This window comes from Zalophus californianus, chromosome 9 (assembly GCF_009762305.2).
Source record: "Zalophus californianus isolate mZalCal1 chromosome 9, mZalCal1.pri.v2, whole genome shotgun sequence".
NCBI lineage: Eukaryota > Metazoa > Chordata > Mammalia > Carnivora > Otariidae > Zalophus > Zalophus californianus.
In genome coordinates, this window is record NC_045603.1 from 116707268 (window position 1) to 116730416 (window position 23149).

The 23149-nt window shown below is 39.9% G+C and overlaps 1 protein-coding gene across 1 annotated transcript in view; it reads right to left on the reverse strand.

Annotated features, from left to right (window-relative positions):
- Positions 1–15312: 15312 nt before the first annotated feature.
- GPR158 (G protein-coupled receptor 158) overlaps positions 15313–23149 on the reverse strand; it is a 450005-nt gene continuing 442168 nt past the window's right edge. The window contains exons 10-11 of the mRNA XM_027592170.2: positions 20564–20710; positions 15313–19751 (exon numbers count right to left, since the gene is read on the reverse strand). Of these exons, the coding sequence (XP_027447971.2) occupies positions 18276–19751; positions 20564–20710 (1623 nt within the window). The 3' untranslated portion in view covers positions 15313–18275. The remainder of the gene's footprint in view (positions 19752–20563; positions 20711–23149) is intronic.

A 23149-nucleotide genomic window follows, 5' to 3' on the forward strand; every position in this document is an offset into this window, starting at 1 on the left:
GGGAGCCCAACATGGGGCTCCATCCCAGGACCCTGAGACCATGACCTGAACAGAAGGCAGATGCTTAACCCACTGAGACACCCAGGTACCTCTGGAATTTTGTTATTTTAAATGAAGGTGGAAACAAGCATATAAATACTTCCTTGAAGAATGATGTAAAGATGGCGAGGAGTAGGAGACCTGGATTTCGTCTGGTCTCAGGAATTCAGCTGAATAGGGATCAAACCATTCTGAACACCTATGAACTCAACAGGAGATCGAAGAAGAGAGTAGCAACAACTCTCTGAACAGAGAAGACCACTTACTGGAATGTAGGACGTGCGAAGTGAATCCGAGGCGATATTCGGAAGGATAGATGGCGGGGGAGGGGGCCTCGGTCGGCCGCTTCAGGCAAGTGATAGAGCCGCGGAGCACAAAATCGGAACTTTGAGAAGTCGGCTCCGCTGAGGGATGTCGCTGCAGTGGCTAAGCAGGGGGTGGAACCCTCGCGGGACAGTGTGGTCTCAGGACCCTCGGGGTCACAGAAAGACTGGGGGTGCCTGAGTGCGGCAGAGCTCCCAGGTATTGGAGCGGGGAAGCCGGCTGCAGAGACGGAGCCGAGGCGTGGGCTCTCAGCTCGGGGTTGCCATAAACTGTGATCGGCGGCCCAGTTGGGCCACTGCTCCTCCAGCAGGGACCCAACAAGCGGCAGAGCCGGGGAGACTCCCCTTCCTCCCCCGGGAGGAGCGGCGCCGGAGCGCACCGCGGGGATCTGCTGGGTGTGGAGACTCCACACGGGGTCGGGAGCCAGAGATAGAAACGCTTGGTCACAGGCCGGGTGAGCACGGAGTGCGGCCGGAGACCGGGGACACGGGAGTGACTGCTTTTCTCTGGGGGTGCACTGAGGAGCGGGGTCCTGAGTTCTCAGCTCCTCCGGGTGGAGATTGGGAGGCCGCCATTTTCACCCTGGTCCTCCAAAGCTGTACCGAGAGCTTGCAGGGAACAAAAGCTCCTGAGAGCAAACCCGAGCAGCTTGCTTAGCCCGGACCAACAAGGGCGGGGCAATTCCGCTTCCGGCAAAGACATTTGGGAACCACGGCAACAGGCCCCTCCCCCAGAAGATCAGCACGAACAGCCAGCAAGCCAAGACCAAGTTTACCGATCAAGGAGAACGGGAGAACTCCAGCGCTAGGGGAATACTGCACATAGAATTCATGGCGTTTTTTACCATGATTCATTAGTTTTTCAAAGTTAATTTTTTTAAATGGTTTTTTTTGAATTTTTCTTTTTCCTTTTTTCAACCAACATCTTATCAATCCCTTTTTTAAAAAAACGTGTTTTTATTTTTCATTTTTAGTCATATTTTATCCCTTCATAGTAGTTACCCTTATTTTTGGCATATATATATATAAGTTGTTCTCTCTTTAAAATTTTGAGATACACTTTCTTCTAACAGATCAAAATATACCCTAAATCACTAGTGTATGGCTTTGTTCTAGTCTCCTGCCTGATCACATTCTCTCCCTTTTTCTTCTCTTTTTCTTTTTTTTTAAATCTTCTTTCTTTTTTCAAACAACTTATCATATCAATTCCTTTTATAAAATCTTTTAAAATTTTCATCTTTACAGTCATCTTCCAACCCTTCATTGTATCAACCCTTATTTTGTACATATATAAGTCTTTCTTCCTTTAAAATTTTAGGAGGCACTTTTTTCTAACAGACCAAAATATGCCCAAAATCTAGTGTGTGGCACTGATCTATGCACTAGCCTGATCATATTTGATCAGATTCGTTTTTTTTTCGTATTGTTATGTTTTTGTATTTATCTTTTTCTTTTTGTTTTTTTTTTCTTTCCCTTTCTTTTCCCCTGGTTTCAGGTCTTTTCTGATTTGTATAGAGTATATTTGCTGGGGACGTTGTTAACCTGTTAGCATTTTGTTCTCTCATTCATCTATTCTCCTCTGGACAAAATGACAAGACGAAAAAAATCACCTCAGCAAAAAGAACAAGAGATAGTACCGTCAGCCAGGGACCTCCTCAATATGGACATTAGTACGATGTCGGACCTAGAGTTCAGAATCATGACTTTAAAGATACTAGCTGGGCTTGAAAAAAGCGTGGAAGTTATTAGAGACACCCTTTCTGGAGAAATAAAAGAACTAAAATCTAACCAAGTCGAAATCAAAAAGGCTATTAATGAGGTGCAATCAAAAATGGGGGCACTAACTGCTAGGATAAATGAGGCAGAAGAGAGAATCAGTGATATAGAAGACCAAATGATGGAAAATAAAGAGGCTGAGAAAAAGAGAGAGAAACAACTACAGGATCACGAGGGCAGAATTCGAGAGATAAGTGATACGATAAGACGAACAACATTAGAATAATTGGGATCCCAGAAGAAGAAGAAAGAGAGAGGGGGGCAGAAGGTATATTGGAACAAATTATAGCAGAGAACTTCCCTAATGTGAGGAAGGAAACAGGCATCAAAATCTGGGAGGCACAGAGAACCCCTCTCAAAATCAATAAAAATAGGTCAACACCTCGACATCTAACAGTAAAACTTACGAGTCTCAGAGACAAAGAGAAAATCCTGAAAGCAGTTCGGGAGAAGAGATATGTAACCTACAATGGTAGAAACGTTAGATTGGCAACAGACCTATCCACAGAGACCTGGCAGGCCAGAAAGGACTGGCATGATATCTTCAGAGCACTGAAGGAGAAAAATATGCAGCCAAGAATACTATATCCAGCTAGGCTGTCATTGAAAATAGAAGGAGAGATAAAAAGCTTCCAGGACAAACAAAAACTAAAGGAATTTGCAAACACGAAACCAGCCCTACAAGAAAGATTGAAAGGGGTCCTCTAAGCAAAGAGAGAGCCTAAAAGCAGCATAGACCAGAAAGGAACATAGACAATATACAGTAACAGTCACCTTACAGGCAATACAATGGCACTAAATTCATACCTTTCAATAGTTACCCTGAATGTAAATGGGCTAAATGCCCCAATCAAAAGACAGAGGCTATCAGATTGGGTTAAAAAAAAACAAGACCCGTCAATATGCTGTCTGCAAGAGACTCATTTTAGACCCAGAGACACCCCCAGATTGAAAGTGAGGGGGTGGAAAACCATTTACCATGCTAATGGACACCAAAAGAAAGCTGGGTGGCAATCCTTATAACAGACAAATTAGATTTTAAAACAAAGACGGTAATAAGAGATGAAGAAGGACACTATATCCTACTTAAAGGGTCTATCCAACAAGAAGATCTAACAATTGTAAATATCTATGCCCCTAACATGGGACCAGCCAATTATATAAGGCAATCAATAACAAAAGCGAAGAAACACATTGACAACAATACAATAACAGTGGGGGATTTTAATATCCCCCTCACTGAAATGGACAGATCATCTAAGCAAAAGATCAACAAGGAAATAAAGACTTTAAATGACACCCTGGACCAAATGGACTTCACAGACATATTCAGAACATTCCATCCCAAAGCAACGGAATACACATTCTTCTCTAGTGCCCATGGAACATTCTCCAGAATTGATCACATCCTAGGTCACAGATCAGGTCTCAACCGGTACCAAAAGAGTTGGATTATTCCCTGCATATTTTCAGACCACAATGCTTTGAAACTAGAACTCAATCACAAGAGGAAAGCCGGAAAGAACTCAAATACATGGAGGCTAAAGAGCATCCTACTAAAGAATGAATGGGTCAACCAGGAAATTGAAGAAGAATTAAAAAAATTCATGGAAACCAAAGAAAATGAAAACACAACTGTTCCAAATCTTTGGGATACAGCAAAGGCAGTCCTGAGAGGAAAGTGTATAGCAATACAAGCCTTTCTCAAGAAACAAGAAAGGTCTCAAATACACAACCTAACCCTACACCTAAAGGAGCTGGAGAAAGAACAGCAAATAAAGCCTAAACCCAGCAGGAGAAGAGAAATAATAAAGATCAGAGCAGAAATCAATGAAATAGAAACCAAAAGAACAGTAGAACAGATCAACGAAACTAGGAGCTGGTTCTTTGAAAGAATTAACAAGATTGATAAACCCCTGGCCAGACTTATCCAAAAGAAAAGAGAAATGACCCAAATCCACAAAATCATGAATGAAAGAGGAGAGATCACAACCAACACCAAAGAAATACAAACAATTATAAGAACATATTATGAGCAACTGTATGCCAGCAAATTAGATAACCTGGAAGAAATGGGTGCATTCCTAGAGATGTATCAACTACCAAAATTGAACCAGGAAGAAATAGAAAACCTGAACAGACCTATAACCACTAAGGAAATTGAAGCAGTCATCAAAAATCTCCCAACAAACAAAAGCCCAGGGCCAGATGGCTTCCCAGGGGAATTCTATCAGACATTTCAAGAAGAATTAATACCTATTCTCCTGAAACTGTTCCAAAAAATAGAAAAGGAAGGAAAACTTCCAAACTCGTTTTATGAGGCCACCATTACCTTGATCCCAAAACCAGACAAAGACCCCATCAAAAAGGAGAATTACAGACCAATATCCTTGATGAACATGGATGCAAAAATTCTCACCAAAATACTAGCCAATAGGATCCAACAGTACATTAAAAGGATTATTCACCATGTCCAAGTGGGATTTATCCCTGGGCTGCAAGGCTGGTTCAACATCCGCAAATCAATCAACGTGACACAATACATTAACAAAAGAAAGAGCAAGAATCATATGATCCTCTCCATAGATGCAGAAAAAGCATTTGACAAAATACAGCATCCTTTCTTGATCAAAACTCTTCAGAGTATAGGGATAGAGGGTACATACCTCAACATCATAAAAGCCATCTATGAAAAACCCACAGCGAATATCATTCTCAATGGGGAAAAGCTGAGAGCTTTTCCCCTAAAGTCAGGAACGTGGCAGCGATGTCCACTCTCACCACTGCTATTCAACATAGTATTAGAAGTCCTAGCCACAGCAATCAGACAACAAAAAGAAATCAAAGGCATCCAAATCGGCAAAGAGGAAGTCAAACTCTCACTCTTTGCAGATGATATGATACTGTATGTGGAAAACCCAAAAGACTCCACCCCAAAAGTGCTAGAACTCATACAGGAATTCAGTAAAGTGGCAGGATATAAAATCAATGCACAGAAATCAGTGGCATTCCTATACACCAACAACAAGACAGAAGAGAGACAAATCAAGGAGACGATCCCATTTACAATTGCACCCAAAACCATAAGATACCTAGGAATAAATTTAACCAAAGAGGCAAAGGATCTGTACTCAGAAAACTATAAAATACTCAGGAAAGAAATTGAAGAAGACACAAAGAAATGGAAAAACGTTCCATGCTCATGGATTGGAAGAACAAACATAGTGAAGATGTCAACGCTACCTAGAGCCTTGTACACATTCAATGCAATCCCCATCAAAATACCATCCACTTTTTTCAAAGAAATGGAACAAATAATCCTAAAATTTGTATGGAACCAGAAGAGACCCCGAATAGCCAGAGGAATATTGGAAAAGAAAAGCAAAGCTGGCGGCATCACAATTCCAGACTTCCAGCTCTATTACAAAGCTGTCGTCATCAAGACAGTATGGTACTGGCACAAAAACAGACACATAGATCAATGGAACAGAATCGAGAGCGCAGAATAGACCCTCAACTCTATGGTCAAATATCAACTAATCTTTGACAAAGCAGGAACGAATATCCAATGGAAAAAAGACAGTCTCTTCAACAAATGGTGTTGGGAAAATTGGACAGCCACATGCAGAAGAAGGAAACTGGACCATTTGCTTACACCACACACAAAAATAGACTCCAATTGGTTGAAAGACCTAAACGTGAGACAGGAGTCCATCAAAATCCTAAAGGAGAACACAAGCAGCAATCTCTTCGACCTCAGCCGCAGCAACTTCTTCCTAGAAACATCGCCAAAGGCAAGGGAAACAAGGGCAAAAATGAACTATTGGGATTTCATCAAGATAAAAAGCTTTTGCACAGCAAAAGAAACAGTCCACAAAACCAAAAGATAACCGACAGAATGGGAGAGAATATTTGCAAATGACATATCGGATAAAGGGCTAGTATCCAAAATCTATAAAGAACTTATCAAACTCAACACCCAAAAACAAATAATCCAATCAAGAAATGGGCAGAAGGCATGAACAGACATTTTTCCAAAGAAGACATCCAAATGGCCAACAGACACATGAAAAAGTGCTCACCATCGCTCGGCATCAGGGAAATCCAAATGAAAACCTCAATGAGATACCACCTCACACCAGTCAGAATGGCTAAAATGAACAAGTCAGGAAACGACAGATGTTGGCGGGGATGCGGAGAAAGGGGAACCCTCCTACACTGTTGGTGGGAATGCAAGCTGGTGCAACCACTTTGGAAAACAGTATGGAGGTTCCTCAAACAGTTGAAAATAGAGCTACCATACGATCCAGCAATTGCATTACTGGGTATTTACCCCAAAGATACAAATGTAGGTATCCGAAGGGGTATGTGCACCCCAATGTTTATAGCAGCAATGTCCACAATAGCCAAACTGTGGAAAGAGCCAAGATGTCCATCGACAGATGAATGGATAAAGAAGAGGTGGTATATATACACAATGGAATATTATGCAGCCATCAAAAGGAATGAGATCTTGCCATTTGCAACGACGTGGATGGAACTGGAGGGTGTTATGCTGAGTGAAATAAGTCAATCAGAGAAAGACATGTATCATATGACCTCACTGATATGAGGAATTCTTAATCTCAGGAAACAAACTGAGGGTTGTTGGATGGTGGGGGTGGGACGGATGGGGTGGCTGGGTGATAGAGATTGGGGAGGGTATGTGCTATGGTGAGCTCTGTGAATTGTGCAAGACTGTTGAATCACAGATCTGTACTTCTGAAACAAATAATGCAACATATTTTAAGAAAAAAGAAAAAGAAGAAGATAGCAGGAGGGGAAGAATGAAGGGGAGTAAGTCGGAGGGGGAGACGAACCATGAAAGAGGATGGACTCTGAAAAACAAACTGAGGGTTCCAGAGGGGAGGGAGGGGATGGGTTAGTCTGGTGATGGGTATTAAAGAGGGCACATTCTGTGTGGAGCACTGGGTGTTATGCACAAACAATGAATCATGGAACACTACATCAGAAACTAATGATGTAATGTATGGTGATTAACATAACAATAAAAAATTAAAAAAAAATACTTCCTTGAAAAACTAAAAAGATGAGAAGAAAATGATTGGGTCATAGAATGGGGTGTTTCTTTTGGGGGACACACAGATGAATAAAACAGCTGTGGGAATTCCTAGAACAATGAACTTCTTGAGCTGGGAAAAGAGGTGTTATGTAAATGCCAGGTTATTTTTGTATCCTTGTTACTTTAAGATGCTCCGAAAAGGTCAAGCATTATCCAAAGAGAACAGAATCTTGAGAACACAAATGTTTTCAGTTTTTAATGGAACAGACTCATTCGCTTGGAGGAAGGTTACCAGGGGTCTCACAGATAAGGTAGATAAAGAAGGTTAAAGATCTTTATCAAAATATTAATATCTTAACTAGGTTTTAATACTTTACAAATCGGTCTCAAAAGGATTTGAATCCTAATCCATAATCAACTTTGTTTATTTGGTAGACCTGGGGGACTGAACAGATTCAAAAAGAATATCAAGTATCTTAAAGATAGGGACCATGATCGTCAAAGCTCAGTTCTCAATTCATATAAGGTGCTCAATAAAAACTGACTGAATTGACTTGGTTGGAAAGGAATGCTAGCCCATTGTGGAGACCAAACCAACAACTCAGTGAAATAGACTGTCATTTCATGATCTTCTTGCTTGAATTTAATATTGGAAAGAGTTTCTCTCAGACAGACTGGGAATTGTCTAATTCAAATGTTATTTTTAAATTATCATTTCTAGGGATGCCTGGGTGGCTCAGTCAGTTAAGCGTTTGCCTTCAGCTCAGGTCATGATCCCAGGGTCCTGGGATCGAGTCTCGTGTGGGGCTCTTTGCTCAGTGATGAGTTTGCTTCTCCCTCTCCTCTGCCCCTTCCCCCCTGCTTGTGCTTTCTCTCTCGTGCGCTCTCTCAAGTAAATAAAATTGTAAAAAAAAATTATCATTTCTAGAAAAAGGTAGCATTATATCTTCATGATGGTATTATGCTCAGTTTCCTTTGGATTTTATCTTAGACTCTTGATTGCAAAACATATAAAAGGAATACTCTTGAGAAATTTTCTGGGTTTTCACAAATTGCTCTGTTAAAACTTAGAACCACCAACTGTGCATGCCACTGAGGCAGCAGAAATGGTGCTTTATCATCTTTCTCTAGCTGTTCAGGGTCAAGTGTATATTCTGAACATCAAACAAGTAAATTATATTAATGTTATATCATAGGAAAACCTAAAAAATGCAGTGACCATCTCAGATCAACGGGATAAAACATATAGGAAACAGAAACTCACGCTACAAAATGACTTACTTGCTGTTATGTCCCAGAGCATCACCTTCTGCAATGTCAATTTTAAGAAGGGGTGACCATTCAGGTAAATTGGTTGAAAGTAGTCAAAAATGCAACTCTGTCCCTCAATGTGCACTCCCCAGGTGGATATTATAGTATCATACACTTCATCATGAGAAGCAGATTACTTCACTTTGTAACTTCTCTTTTCCTGAAGCGCCATTATACAATTAAAATTTCTGTGCACCCAAAGCCCACCATGAAGAGGTTTACGCCAAAAGAGGTTCAGACCTGTAGTATTACTGACTCCATAGTACTTGATAAAGCTGGTACATTCTAAGAGTACACTCAAAATCTATATTTAAAATGGACCTTCCGCTCATTTGTCACCTCAAGCAGTAGGTAGAATGGGAATATATATCTATATCTCTATATATCTATATAAATGATATAGATCCTTCCTAGAACAAATTCCTCATTAACAGGATGGTTTCCTACTCTATCAAAGGCCATTTATCTCCTCAATAATTTTTCTATTTGTGACATTGCCTCCTCCTCACATGCCTCCATGGTAGACAGGTCCAAAGCAAGGACTATAATGATGGAGTTTAGGCTACAGTTTGGTCAATCAATTGAACAGACTTTCAGTATCAGTCAGCTTTCACTGGGTTAAGCTGTGGTTACAAACAACCCTAAATTCTCAGCAGCTCACAGAAACAAAGTTTTATATTTTGCTCATATTATGTGTTGGCTATGGAACTACTGTGGTTTTGCTGGGCTCTGTGTGGCTCTGCTCCATGTGCCTTTTTTATTCTGAGATCTAGGCCAGAGAAGAAGTGACAATTTAGGACATGCTGTTCTTGAGGCAGGGAGAAAACAACTAAGCCAGAACCACATGAAAATTCCAAAAGTTCTGCTTGAATGTGTTGAGCCTGAAGTCAGTGAGGAAAGGTAGTACCTTCCTCCCCAGGAAGGCCTTGCAAATCATGTGCCAGTGGGCAAGGATGTATATAGAATACTCTCACAGGGAGTGCAGTCCATGTTCTCTTCCTCCATCAAGCAAAATACTCACATACCCCTTTTTCCAAGGAATACAGAGTAAATTTCTCTTTAGTCACTATACGGAGCTCAGTGTCTACCATCTCAGGACAGTCCCTCTGTCAGATAAAGCTTTCCTTGATCTAGAATCCTGGGAACTAAAAAGACAAGTTGCTGCCCGCCCCCAACCCCCCATCTCATATACCCAAGAAACATCAGTTTCCTATTGATTTATTGAAAGAAATAGTGCAGAGACCTATGACTTTTATGTGCATTATTAAAACTAAAATGAAAAATCTCTTTAGTCATGGTGATTAACATAACAATAAAAAATTAAAAAAAAAATCTCCTTAGTCATGTAGAAGACATTGAGAGCCAACACAGTTTACATAATATTTGGTAAGATTTAAGCCACTGAGATAAACTAAATACTGGCCTCCTAGACCATAGCACAGAGGGTTAAGCTGGGTCCATTAATATTTTTATCAACATCAAAGTTTTGGCTAGTGTTAGCCCCGCCCTCATTTTGTTCTTGCTATTAGCTATACTTCTACTATCTGTTCTACTATCTTTAGATATTCATCTCTCTCTCTCTTTCTCTTTTTTTAAAGGGGGGGCGGGTTGGGGCAGAGGGAGAGGGAGAGAGAGAATCTTAAGCAGGCTCCACGCTCAGTGCAGAGCCTGACACAGGGCTCAATCTCATGACCCTGAGATCATGACCTGAGGCGAAATCAAGAGTCAGATATTTAACTGACCGAGCCACTCAGGTACCCCATAGATATCCATCTCTTTAAAAAAATGGTGAACTTACCTGGATATAAATCCTGCCCCTTTAAATTGCATACTGGAAGGCTTCAGCAGGACCAACCTTAGATATCTCAAAATCTCTGTACCATTCATGCCGATGCTATGGTTGCTGTTTTGTGTGTTCTGGTCCCAGGCCAAATGGTCTAGAAACTTGAGTTTCTTTAATTTCAATGGGAAACTAGAAAGGAATTTCAAGAAAAAAATTTTATTCTAAACTAACTTTCTTATATAGCTGCCTGCTACAAATATTTTTTTTATCCCTTATAGAGAACCAAACTCCTTGCTTACACAACACAGGCTTTCAATGTAGCAATCTTCGCTCCATTCCCAGTATTTCACTTACCCCTTGGGATGAAAGATAATAAAAAAATTTCTTAAGTTAAACACAGCTTTATGAAACAACAGGGGATAATTACCAGAGAAATAAAATGCAAAGGGACCATGATGCATTTGTGCAATATTTGGACTTGGGAGATCTGCTCTTTCAATGTACAGAGAAATAATAGGATGTAATGTCTGCTTGTAAAATGTGCCAGATCTCAGGAAGACTGAATCAATTTTAAATTGATGCTATCCTTTTTATGTTTAAATAAAGTGAGGAAGTTGTAAACATTAATGTGGAGAAAGCAATAGTACATAATTTGTGTTACTCATTCTACTTCTTTTCTGAATAGTAGTCATTGTCTACTCCCCGAGCTGACATTCAGTTGAACATCAAGGGAGAATATGGTTTGTTGTACTCTGGGGATCATTTTGGAAGGGTAGGCATTTGTCATACAAAATTGATTCTGGATTAATCGTCCACAAATCTTACTACATAGTTGGGCTTTACACTTATCATGTTTCATAGAACTGGAGGGGTCCTGAGATACTATCTCCCCCAGACCTCTCATTGTCCAGGTTAGGAAATGTAAACACAAAAAGTTGAAGAGACTTTCACAAACCAAACATACTTGTGGCAGAACGAGGTTACAGAAAATTTTGAACTCCCAGTTTTTTTCATTCTATCGTCACATATCAGCAATATTTACCACTATTCGTGCATGTTATAAAGTATCTATAAAATATCTCCCAACTTACACAAACGTTTTTAACGGGTTTTCAAAAAATTTTTGTTTTTATGTGTTTTAAAATTATGTTTTGAATATGTTTTTAAACTTGAAGCTATAGGGGCGCCTGGATGGCTCAGTTGTTAAGTGTCTGCGTTCAGCTCAGGTCATGATCCCAGGGTCCTGGGATCGAGCCCCGCGTCAGGCTCCCTGCTCCGTGGGAAGCCTGCTTCTTGTGTTCTTTCTCTGTGTCTCTCTCTGCCAAATAAATAAATAAAATCTTTAAAAATAATAAACTTAAAGCTATAGAAATATAATTACAGTAAGTAGGGACACAGAGCATGAGGGGAGGTGCATTTTGCTTTAGCTTTTTCATGGCTTCTGGGTCTCTAACCACTGAGGAGAGTACACAGCTCTGTGTGGTGATTCTCTCTGCACAGGGAGATATTGTCAGAATTGAGCAAACAGATGATTCTTCTGCACCTTTGCTGGAGGATGTAAAAGGGACAGTGCCTATGTATGTTTGGGTAACAGCCTTTCCAGCTTTCCAGCAAGTGGTTCCAGGAGAGTCAGTCTGCCGACTCTTTTTTTTCAAGTGGTTTTGAAACGGAGTTTGTACCTGAGTATTCTTGAACAACCCCCCTTACAGTTTTCTCATGTACCAGAAAGTAATTCGCCTACAAGCCACCCCTTTACTCTGGTTCAGTACTGATTTTTTAAAAATATTTTATTCATTTGACAGAGAGAGAGAGAGAGAGAGAGAGAGAACACAAGCAGGGGGAGTGGGAGAGGGAGAAGCAGGCTTCCCGCTGAGCAGGGAGCCCGATGCGGGGCTCAATCCCTCATGACCTGAGCTAAAGGCAGACACTTAACGACTGAGCCACCCAGGCGCCCCATGATTTTTAATATCTTTACTATTTGGCAAATTTAGATAACTTTTATAATATTCTAAGTTACCAAGAAGTTGCTTATGTGTATGTACATTATTTCTTTCACATACAATACCTTTATAGTTATTGCATGCATATTAGGACTACTTCTATTTAACATGAAATATATGACTAAGAAATCCTATAGTCAGTCAAATATCCAAATAGTTTGTTCAAACTATTTCATTTCTCAGAAACAACTGAAAGTTAAACATCAAGATCTATTTTTATGTGGATGTCTTATATAGACTGGACACATTTATTTTTCAGAAAGAGTTCAAATAACTAATAGCAAGTTTCTACAGCCAAATATTTACTTTTTGTGAAATATGACAGTATCTTTTATAGTTCTAACAAACTGGGCCTTGTCCCAAACCTTAGGTTTCTCCCTCCTTATGGTGATAGGTCAATACTTACCTTATAATGCCTGAGAGTTACAGTTAATATGGTTCAGTCGTAATCTGTGGTTTTCCCAGGAACTGCCAGGGTGTAGATGGAAGATGAGTTAGTGTTCAACATTTGAGAAATTTTGCAGCAAGTTTTCGTCCAACTCCTGAATTTTTCTTTCTGTCCAAGTGCATTTTAGATAATGATTAGTAATCAAAATTTCAATTTTGCAAATATTTATTGAACTCAGAGAAAAGCACATTGCTTGAAAATGGGGATATATATATAAATGAGTAAAAAATTCCTTGCCCTCAAGGAGCTCTTAACTTAGCAGATGATTCAGAGAAGTATGTAACTAGCTAAATTGTGAGTCAACGCAATCACACACTTAAAACAAATTCCTAAGGTGAGCACAGAGGAAGGAGGAATTCATTCTGATTTGGGGCATTAGGAAAGGCTCTGCATAGAGGGAGTGGGGCATTTGTGCTGTTCCTTGAATAGGGTAAACAGTGGAACACCCTGGGTTTCCTGGGTCAGTCCCAGTTTGTGTTGTTATCCAGGCACAATTATAATAATGCCCTTTCATGCTGAAAGGTTTTCTTTGGACAATAAATTATATGATCGCACTAGTATTGAATCATCCATATGATGTTGACGGGGAAAAGAAGGAGAGAAAAAACTTCAGATGGATCAAACAGCAAGTCAGAAGGCATAGAGGAATAAAATCCCATGGTGTGTTTGGGGAAAAACTATGAACCTTTCTCTTTTGTGCTCAAAAGAGGGCATTTTCCCCCTTCTCCTATCGTTTGAATTGAAATGGGAGTATGTTCTAGGAGATCTCTCATGAACTTTTCTGTTTGCATGTTTAACTTATTTTTCTTTCCAGGAATGTGACTATTATGCAAAAACCTTTTTCTATATTTATCCTTCATTTTCCATTTTCATTTGATCAGTTTTATTTCTGACAAAGTACTATTTTCACATCACAGAGGAAGAGAGGGAAGTTAAAAACCAATTCATACATTTCATCATCTGCCTTCTAACCAGTTAATACTGAATCAGAACATACAATGTGCTTGGACTTTGTGTACGTTCCAAGAAACTAGTATTTAAAGAGAAAGTAACCAAAATTAGAAAGATATTATTTCTGTCTTTATAACTATTCAGGGGAAAAAGAATGGGATATGCTGAAATAATAAAGAAAATCTCAACCAACTTGCATTGTTTTAAACAATAGGTTTACATTATTACTTGTGCAGTAAAGACCAATGCTGATGGAAATATCTCCCTTAGGTATTTTTTACCAGAAAGTTCTAAATTTAGAACAAAGAGATAATGCCTAGCACTATGCATATGTATGAAAATAATACAGCCATCAGCTAAGTGAGTCCCACAAACACTGAGAAGACCATCTTATCACACAAGAAAGTAGACTTGACTTTCATGACTTATAAATTGCCAGTTGCTTTTGTCTTAGCCCTTTAGGGCCAAAGAACTCAAACCACTGATTCTATGTATAAGTACCAAGAATATGTAGAATATAGGACACACATGGTGTGAAGAGATGGGGAAGGGCATTCCTAGCGATTTGGTTACAGGAAAGGTGAATGCAGGGAGAAGGGAGATCCAGCTCCCTTTTCTGCCCCTTGCCTCCTCTGCTTCTCTGGCTTCAGAGAGCTGCCCATTCCCATATGGGAAGTTAAGACCATACTGCAGCAAACCCTTTGCTCTTTTCCCAGCCTAGTTAATATCCAGGTTTCTCATAGCATGAATCTGGTATTCTTTTCCACATGAGCAGGTGATATGAGGTCTACAGATTTTCAGAGAGGGTTTTTAAAATTTTTGAAACTATTCAAAATGTCAATAAACTTAGAAGGAGCATTCATATTTGATAGTTATCTACGACCCTGATTTTCTGACCTCATATAACATAAACGAAACTCATCTGGAGATGCTAGTTTGATAAAATAACCAATAATCTTTTCCTCTCCTTCTTAGGCCCTCACTTTCCCTTCCCTTAACTCTTGTCTTCTCTGGTCTTCTAACTAATGTAGCTGCTTGCAGTCTCTTCCCACTTCAGTCCACCCCTGGGCTGCCCCCCAAATGATCCTTCTACTCCATGACTTGATTATGACCCAGTTTACCACTTTTTGATAACTACGTTTCTGGCCTTACACCTTTTCCCTTCATAACTTACACCTTTGCAGAATTTCAGCCTTGGGAATTTGCTCTCTCTCTTAAGCCTCCCCTGACTCCATGAATTAGTCAGGCTCTCCTCTGTAATACTACAGCGGTGACTGGATACTGGATATTGGAGTTCTTGTTCATCTAAAGATCATCATCATTGTTTAGCAAATTGCCTATGTGTGTTCAGTAAATTAAAAAAGGTAACTGGATTACTTCCCATTTGGGCAGAGCTTTCTTAAATCAAAATCACTAGCCCTAACAGGTTTTACTGGCTCCAAATGATGACCTGGATGTTTGAGGCCACATGCGGCTAATCACGTATTTCCGTAGACAGGCCTAAGAGGATGTATGTGCATAAGTGTACCAAGGCCAAAGATATATGAGATTCCCTCTCAAGATGGCTAGGTGAAATAAATTTGATTTTTGATAAATACACAAATCACCATAAATCACTTTCATATAAATATGTTTTATTGCAGAGAAGTTATAATTATTTACATGCTGTAACACATCACAACATAAATTTACCAAATATTTTTCATGGTGGGATGCTGTTGGTTTCAGATAATAGTTTCAGAAGAACCACAGATTAAGTGAAGAGACTTACAGCTTTATTGACTCTACAACTCTCGGTCGCTAAATGCTAGAAGTCAAAAGGCAGTGTTTCTCAGTCCTACCTGTCACCACTTGCATGCAGAAACCTAGGAAGCAAATACAAGAGAACTGTCGAGTTTCAAATCCATATTGCCACCAAAGTTTACAATGGGCTGAGTTATAATTCATGTCGTAAAGCATTTAATTCTTGCATAAAATATACAGTTCTATTAAGATTGGTATAAATCTACTTATTTATAAACCCTGGCTTAAAAACGAGGAGAGGATGCAGCCTGCACATGCATTGAGAAGGACAACCTAGCAAATGTTTGTGACCTTAACAGTGTTGATTCACTTTCTTATTGTTATTGATTTAGGAAAATAACCTCAAGAATTGTAGATTTAAACTTCTCTTGGTGATAAGTAATGGCAATAAAACTCTAGGAAAGACTGGAGGCACTCTCACTGATTTATGCTGGTGGAGAAAAATCTATGGACTGTAGAATGTCACTAAGGTATAATTTGGCAAGTCTTCTTTAAGCCACATCTCTAGCAGGATCATCCTGAAGTGCAGTAAAAAGTCACCGATGCTTGAACTGCTTATTTCTTAAAAAGTGAATAAAGTGCTAACAGACCTTGAACATAAATGAAACAAGTAGGTGGACCTGGAAATTCCAAACCAAGTTCAATATAAATATTCCTTAAAGTTGTGTTCTGAGGTTAACAAATAAAGAGGCCTTGACTGAAAAGGGAGAAATGAAGGAAGTAAAATAGAGGAAACACAGAAAAATAGAATTTCTATATCTCTTCACACCTACCCCACCAACCTGAGTAATGCACAAAGCAAGCGAATGGGCGAGGAAGATAGATGCACAGCTTTGCAAAATGGTGACGTGCTCACTTACTCCTGAATACAAACCGCTGAGAAAATTTTGATGATGAATAAGGAGAAGTCCTAGTTTCTAGTTTCCACTGAGAATGGTATCTTCTCAGAACAGCCCTGTATCTACCTTCTGATTCTCTTTTCCTATCTTTTATCCTCCTAGCATGTTCTCCTTGCTGCTCATGAAATGAAAAGCCATTAGTTAGGCTGGCAATGTCCTGGCCAAAGAAGACATTGATCCTTCAGTGTGTCTAGCACGAGAGAAAGGGAAGTCTGCATTTTATTCTTAAGCGATTCATCTTTAAATAAAATGAGACTGAGCTTTGGAATGGAATCTCTTTGCATGATCACATCAGTAGGGCTAAGTCAGCGAAGTCAGTAGCTTAGGATTCTCATGCCAAGTGATCAGGGTGGAAGGCAGTAGGATTTACAAATTTTGCTCTGGGGGCTGTTTTGCTTTGCAAATAAACCTTGCGCTTTTCATTTTGAGCTGGGTGGCTCACAATGGCAATTTGCAGGACTTGTAAGTTTTCCAGTGCTTGGGAAAAGGAAGAGCCCACACCACCTTATAGGCTTTGAATATATCAGGTTATAAACCTCTTTGGGATTTAAGCCCAGCAAGTGTTACCCCTAGCTGAAGCAAAGAATAAGAGTTTACGAGAATAAGTAGTTTCAGGTAATTTAAAATATATATTCAGTATGCATAATAAAAATATATCCATACAGTGATCTTGATGCTATCATAATTTTTCTCTTTAAAAAAATACTCCCTTGAAAGTGCTATCAGTAGCTCCCTTCCTGTCTGTGTCTTGAAAGGCAAATTCCCTGGCTCTGCAGTACTGTGACAATTCTCATGTCGTTCCTAGAGTCTTCCCTTTTCAGTGGTAATAATAATGTGCAGTGTGTTTTTCTCACTCTTAGCTTCTTCCTGGCGAAATGCTGCTAAGTATGAAATACTGAAAGAGTTAAAAGGGACAATAAATTGGAATGAAGGTGTTACCTGTCTCTGACTCTGAACAAACAATAGGTAAGTTGTCCTTTACTGAGACATATGACTAAGTCGGACCACTTGATCTCTTGAGTCCTAACAAGAAGTGCAAAACAAGTAACTCAACTTGTATAAAAAACCCTGATTAAGACAGTATCAGAAACTATGATGTGAAACAATAGAGTCAAATCCAAATTCACAATATATAAACCACAGCCAAAACTAAAAGATTTTATCATAACGGTTATGGCTTCCCAAGCCAGAGAAAGCTTATTGTACTCCAAGGATCAACTAAAGTTGATAAATAGCAGGTATTCTGTAACTTGCAATAACAACTGAGTAGCTGCGGATTGCATAAATGTGTTGTGTCACGTAATATCAAAGTTATTTGCAAAAATTATACAATCTGGAATGCTTGAATATGAGACACAACAATGTACTGAAACATACATTTATAAGAAAATGAGAGCAATCATTAATATAAAAGGTATTTTTGGGATGCATTAAGTTAGCAGTGCTATCACGGTTAAATAGGTAAAGTAAGTTCAGTTAGCTACTTGAGAATTTCGGTCATATGGATCTATACCTTCTTGTTCTTTGCAAAATCTCATACCTCTTCTGTGTCTTCTGGTTGGCCTTGCTTAGGATCTTCAAAGTGCCATGGGTAAATACTGATCAGGGGCAGACAGTGAGGGCGACTCCCGCTAACCATGCTGAAATGTAAGGATTCTCCTCGTGTTCCCAGGGGAAAGACTTCCCTTGGCCAGTCTAATTCTTCCACTTTGCTGTTACTCTGCCCTCCCAGTCTTCTTCCACCCGTGCCTTTCACATTTCCCTCAACTGACAAACACTCCTTGGGAATTTTTGATCCTTCCATCTTCTGTTGAATTAAGGGCTTCTTCCTTCTCCTTTTCTTTCTGGGGATGCTACACTTTAAAAGTATCCCAGACCTCTTATTTCCGAGGCCCTGCCATCTTATTTGCACTTAGAGTGCAAGAGGCAGGTAAAGCTACACTTCTTTCAGCATTTGGTTGATCTGGGGTCTCAAACTCCCAAGGGCACACCTCAGCTCGAGATGTTAAAGCCTGCTGAAAGTTATTACTTGAGTTATAGGAGCCGGGCGCATTTTCCTCAGGGGAAGATATCTTTTTATCCTGGTCTCCTGTTGGGTTGAGATTTTCATTCTCGATTTTTGATGCTACAACTTTGGGGGGCAGTTCTTCATATTGTCCAGCACACACATTGGCTGCATAATGCTGACCGCCATTCTCATCTTTGGCTCTCCCTGGGGGAACCTGAGTCTTGGAAATCAAAGGCTTCTCATCTTCAAAACTGGGCTGACCTTGGCTCTCCCAAGGGCATAACTCAGCCTTGTCTATGCTCTTCTGATTGGTTTGCTGATACAGTTCAGCTGCCCTGGGCTTCTGATGAGATTTCTCCTTTAAGGAAAAAGTTGGGTTTTTCTCCATTTCAGAAGCTGCAATAGATACGTGTTTTTGAACTTTTGATTCTGAAGGCACGGGACCAGGGGCCAGGTCATAAATCTCCCAAGGGCACACTTCCCCTATGTCAAAGTTGTTCTTCATCTGGGTGGTGCCTGGGCTCATGTCAGAATTGGCAGTGGGCTGGTTGACCCTTTGTTGCTTCATAATCCCAGATTTCTGAGGTTTTCTTGGCTCCTCCAAATGATTGGAGTTTTGGGGGGCAGAATCTTTAGTCTCTGCGTTATCTGAATTTGAGTATTTTCTGTTTGTTTCTTTATCTTTTGGCAGAGGTTTCTGGGATTTAGCACGATCTTCCATGCCTGATGCTTGGGTTTTCCCAGCTAATCCAAGAGTCTTCTCCTTGGCACTTGCTATGACACTGAGAGACTTTTGCAACATGGATGTTCGGGGGTGGCCCGGCTTCTTCTCTGAGCTGAGATTGTGAGCGCTTGCTGACTTACACACCAAAGGCACAGACTCTGTGGACTCGGCCTCACTGTTCTCTTTCAGTTTTTGTGTTAGTTTTTTACTTGACAGAGACTCCAGCGTAGATTGTTCTGTAGCTTCCTCTTCTTGGCTTTCCACTGGTAAACTGTTGGACTCTTCCGTGTGCTCCCTCACATGATCATAAGTGCTGTGCGATTTCTTTAGGGAGAAGACTCGGTTTTTCAGGGACTCCTCTTTGGGCTTCCCAGTGTTACCTGAAGACTCCTGTGGGTTCTTCCTGGCCAGGGCAGTGTTTTTGGCTGTGCTGTGGTCTGTGACTTCCTTGTCCTCTTTGGAACATTGCCTGCTGACTGTCTCTGGGATCTCGGTTATACGCCTCATGATTGAACGGCCTAAGCCCTTCTTGGAGCACCGCTTTTTCTGGAGGTGGGGGTTATTTGTAATCATCTTCTTCCTTTTATATATTTCCAGCTGGGCATAGAGTTTCTTCAGCTCATCCTGCCAGAACAAGAGCAAATTCACAGAGATGTGGAACTTAGTGGTTCAGCTAGATACTATTACTAAATGTAACCTGAAGTCAGTAAGCTCAAGCTCTTTAGGGAAACTGCCCTACAGCTTTTCATACCATGTGTGCTCATCAACTTTCTCCTCATTCTTACTTTTCTGACAAATTTGTGTTCTGTTACACATAGAGTTTGAACTTTAAGACTTGAACACATGCATTGTGCCCTGGTTTCATGGAGTGAGCCCTTTGGACTTACAATTTGTGTGGGCCAGACTTGACCTGGACCATAACAAAACACAGCATATTGTCCACTGACAAACCATATCCCTAAACCATATTGGAAGCATCATGTAGCCATTGATAAAATTACCCCTAATGTTGAGTTAGGTTTAGGGGACAGCAGACTATCGATTACTAAAAGCAGCTTTAGTCCAAATGCTGATATACTGGCACAGATTACTTTCAGTACTCTGGGCTCTCTGCTCGCAGATCTATACTTCTTTCCATCAGCAAAATGTCACAAACCATAGTAGGGAACATGTGTCACCAGTTCATCATTACGACTGCTCATAAGTCAGTTGAGACTATCAAGACTGGCCTGTGTAATTTGTACCATGATGTGTGTTTCAGAACTGAGTTAACTCTGCATTTGATGTTTTCAGTTCTTACACACACACATTCCCCCTCCCTTTTTCTCTCTGGGCATGTGTGCACACAGGTGAGCATATGCATATGTCAGCCCACACATGCTTGCCTGTGTGCATGGGGTGAGCCTGAAATAGGAAGGCTGAAATACTGGCATTACCCGAATGTCCTCCGGGTCTAAGCTGTGCTCACTCCACGCGGAGTTGATGCTGCTGTTCAGGTAGGACCCAGACCGGCCCAGGTCTAGCTCATCTTCATATGCTTCTGTAGCAATGTCATCTCGGGGGTTATTGCTTGAATGTGAAAACTGCAATAGAGACGCAATGTGAGCTGCAGACATTAACCCACTGGCAGACAGCAGAATGATTTTCTAAAGGTTCTAATGTTCACATCATTTCTTCAGCTTAGATGTTCCTTGTAAATTCCTTATAAAAGATCTGCTGTTATATTTGTGTTTTGCTTTTCATGTTACACACTAGAGCTCTTAGGCCATCTTGTTTATGTGGTTCCTTCTCCGACTCCTATTTTCATCCTCGTCTTTTCTCTAGGCTCCCAGTGTTCACTTACATTACTCCTCATACATGATATTTGCATTCTGAAAATGAAAATAAGTAGAAAAACCCACACGAATGTTCTCCAAGCAATTTAGACCCACTGGCAGCTGGAGGGAAAAATATTTTTTGAGCTGTAGGGTATACCTTGTGTTTGTCGTTCTGCATCATATAGGGGAGGCTGTATGTCACTGAGGGGTACAATTGGCCCTGATCACAGACAGTGACTTTGAGTCTACTACACATGGCTCCAAAAAAGCTGCCTCCAAGACCTAGGGGACAGGAGGTCTGAATGCTAGCATCAACTACGTTGACAGTGAGATTGGAAACAAATCACGGAAGTTCCCTGGAGCACCATGCTCTCTCAGCCTAAAGTGATGATATCTAAGTTTAAAATTCAAACCTTCACTGAAATTACAGAATTTTTTTCTCAAGCTCAGTATTCTTAACTTCCTCCTTCATTACATTTTGAGGTATTTTTATTCTTTTCATGTGGCCTTTTGATATTTTTCAGTTTCACGGACTCTTGCTATCTCTATTCTTCATCAAATGGAGACATGGAGAAGTGATTCGGACAAATGATGGAAAGCAGGGAGACGCAAAACAATCTCGCCACTTCACACAACATATAAACCAACTGACTGTCCTATGAAAACTGAGAGAATGGTCTAGGGAACATGGGTTCTCTTCTCCCAGCTTGTCATCAGGTCAAATATTCCTTTAAAAAATTAACAGATCACCCTTTCATGATACAGAGCTATTTTACTGTCAATGTTTGTTAAAATATTTAAGTGGGCAGGTGAACATAACGTGAGAAACAGCAATTCTCTATGTAAGGAATCATGAATGTTTTGTAATTGGAACTGACTGAGAAACCACAGAAACAGGTGAATCTTTCCTTTACTCTTGTACTACATCTGTGGTTCTGACATGTGTCAGGAATTTAAGGCCATAAAGATGAATAAAACACAGTCCTCTCCTCCAAAAGCTCAAATGCTACTAGGAAACCACCCAGAGGTTATTTGTAAGAGTGGAATTGTTCTTCTTAAGCGCAGTCTCAGAGATGATCTTGAGTTTAAGAAACACTTATTTGTCAGATATTGCCCATTTTCTGCTTTATTATTTGTCCTGAGTACTTATAATCTATCTAAAATAGTATTTTAAATATTTATCTTATTTATTTCTTCTGTTTTCCCCTTCTCCATAATATAAGTACTACAAGAGCACATATTTTTATCTGTTCATTAGTTTTATTCCAGGATATAGAACTGTGCTTAGCAAAGCCGCTCAAATGATTTTGTTAAATTATCTGAACTTGAGGTATAATTCACATACCATAAAATTCTCAAATTTCAGTTGTACAATAGAGTGATTTTTGGTATTTCACAGTGCTGTGCAACCATCACCACTATTTAATTCCAGAATATTTTCATCACCCCAAAAAAGAACCTTAAACCCATGAAAGCAGTCACTTCCATTTCCCCTTTTCCCCAGCTAGTGGCAACCACTTACCTACTTTCTGTCTCAACAGAGTTGCCTCTTCTGGACATTTCATATAAATGGAGCCACACAGGATGTGGCCTTTTCTGTCTAGCCTCTTTTACTTGGTGTAATGTTTTGAGGTCTGTACTAGTTGTAGCACGTATCAGTGCTTCATTCCTTCTTGTTGTTGGATAGTGTTCCATTGTGTGGATACATCACATTGTGTTTTTACAGTTGACGGACATTTGGGTTGCTTCCACTTTTTAGCTATTATGAATAGGGCTGCTAGGAACATTCATGTTCAAATCTTTGTATGCATATATGTTTTCAATTCTTACAATTGAGTGAGCAGTCTGGGTATACAGGACATCCATCTAATAAAAATGTAATCGTATAATGCAAAGTATGAAAATGGATAAGATAAATTGCAGTAACAGACTAATTCATGAAAACTGCAGCTATCTGGTATAATTCAAGTAAGGAAGAAAATAGGCATTTTTTTCTGTTTACATTTGTTTGCCCTTTCAATCAGGCTGAATTTCAATGTTTTGCTTGTGAGAGGAGGTAAAGCCTGGAGTGAATGACAAGCAATCACAAATTCTTGTCTCAGCTGTGCTAATATTATATTGTGTGGTACTAATATGGATATATAATGTTCTAATATTTTGTTTTTCTATGTGTAAATGAGGAAAATAATAATAATACTCTAACGT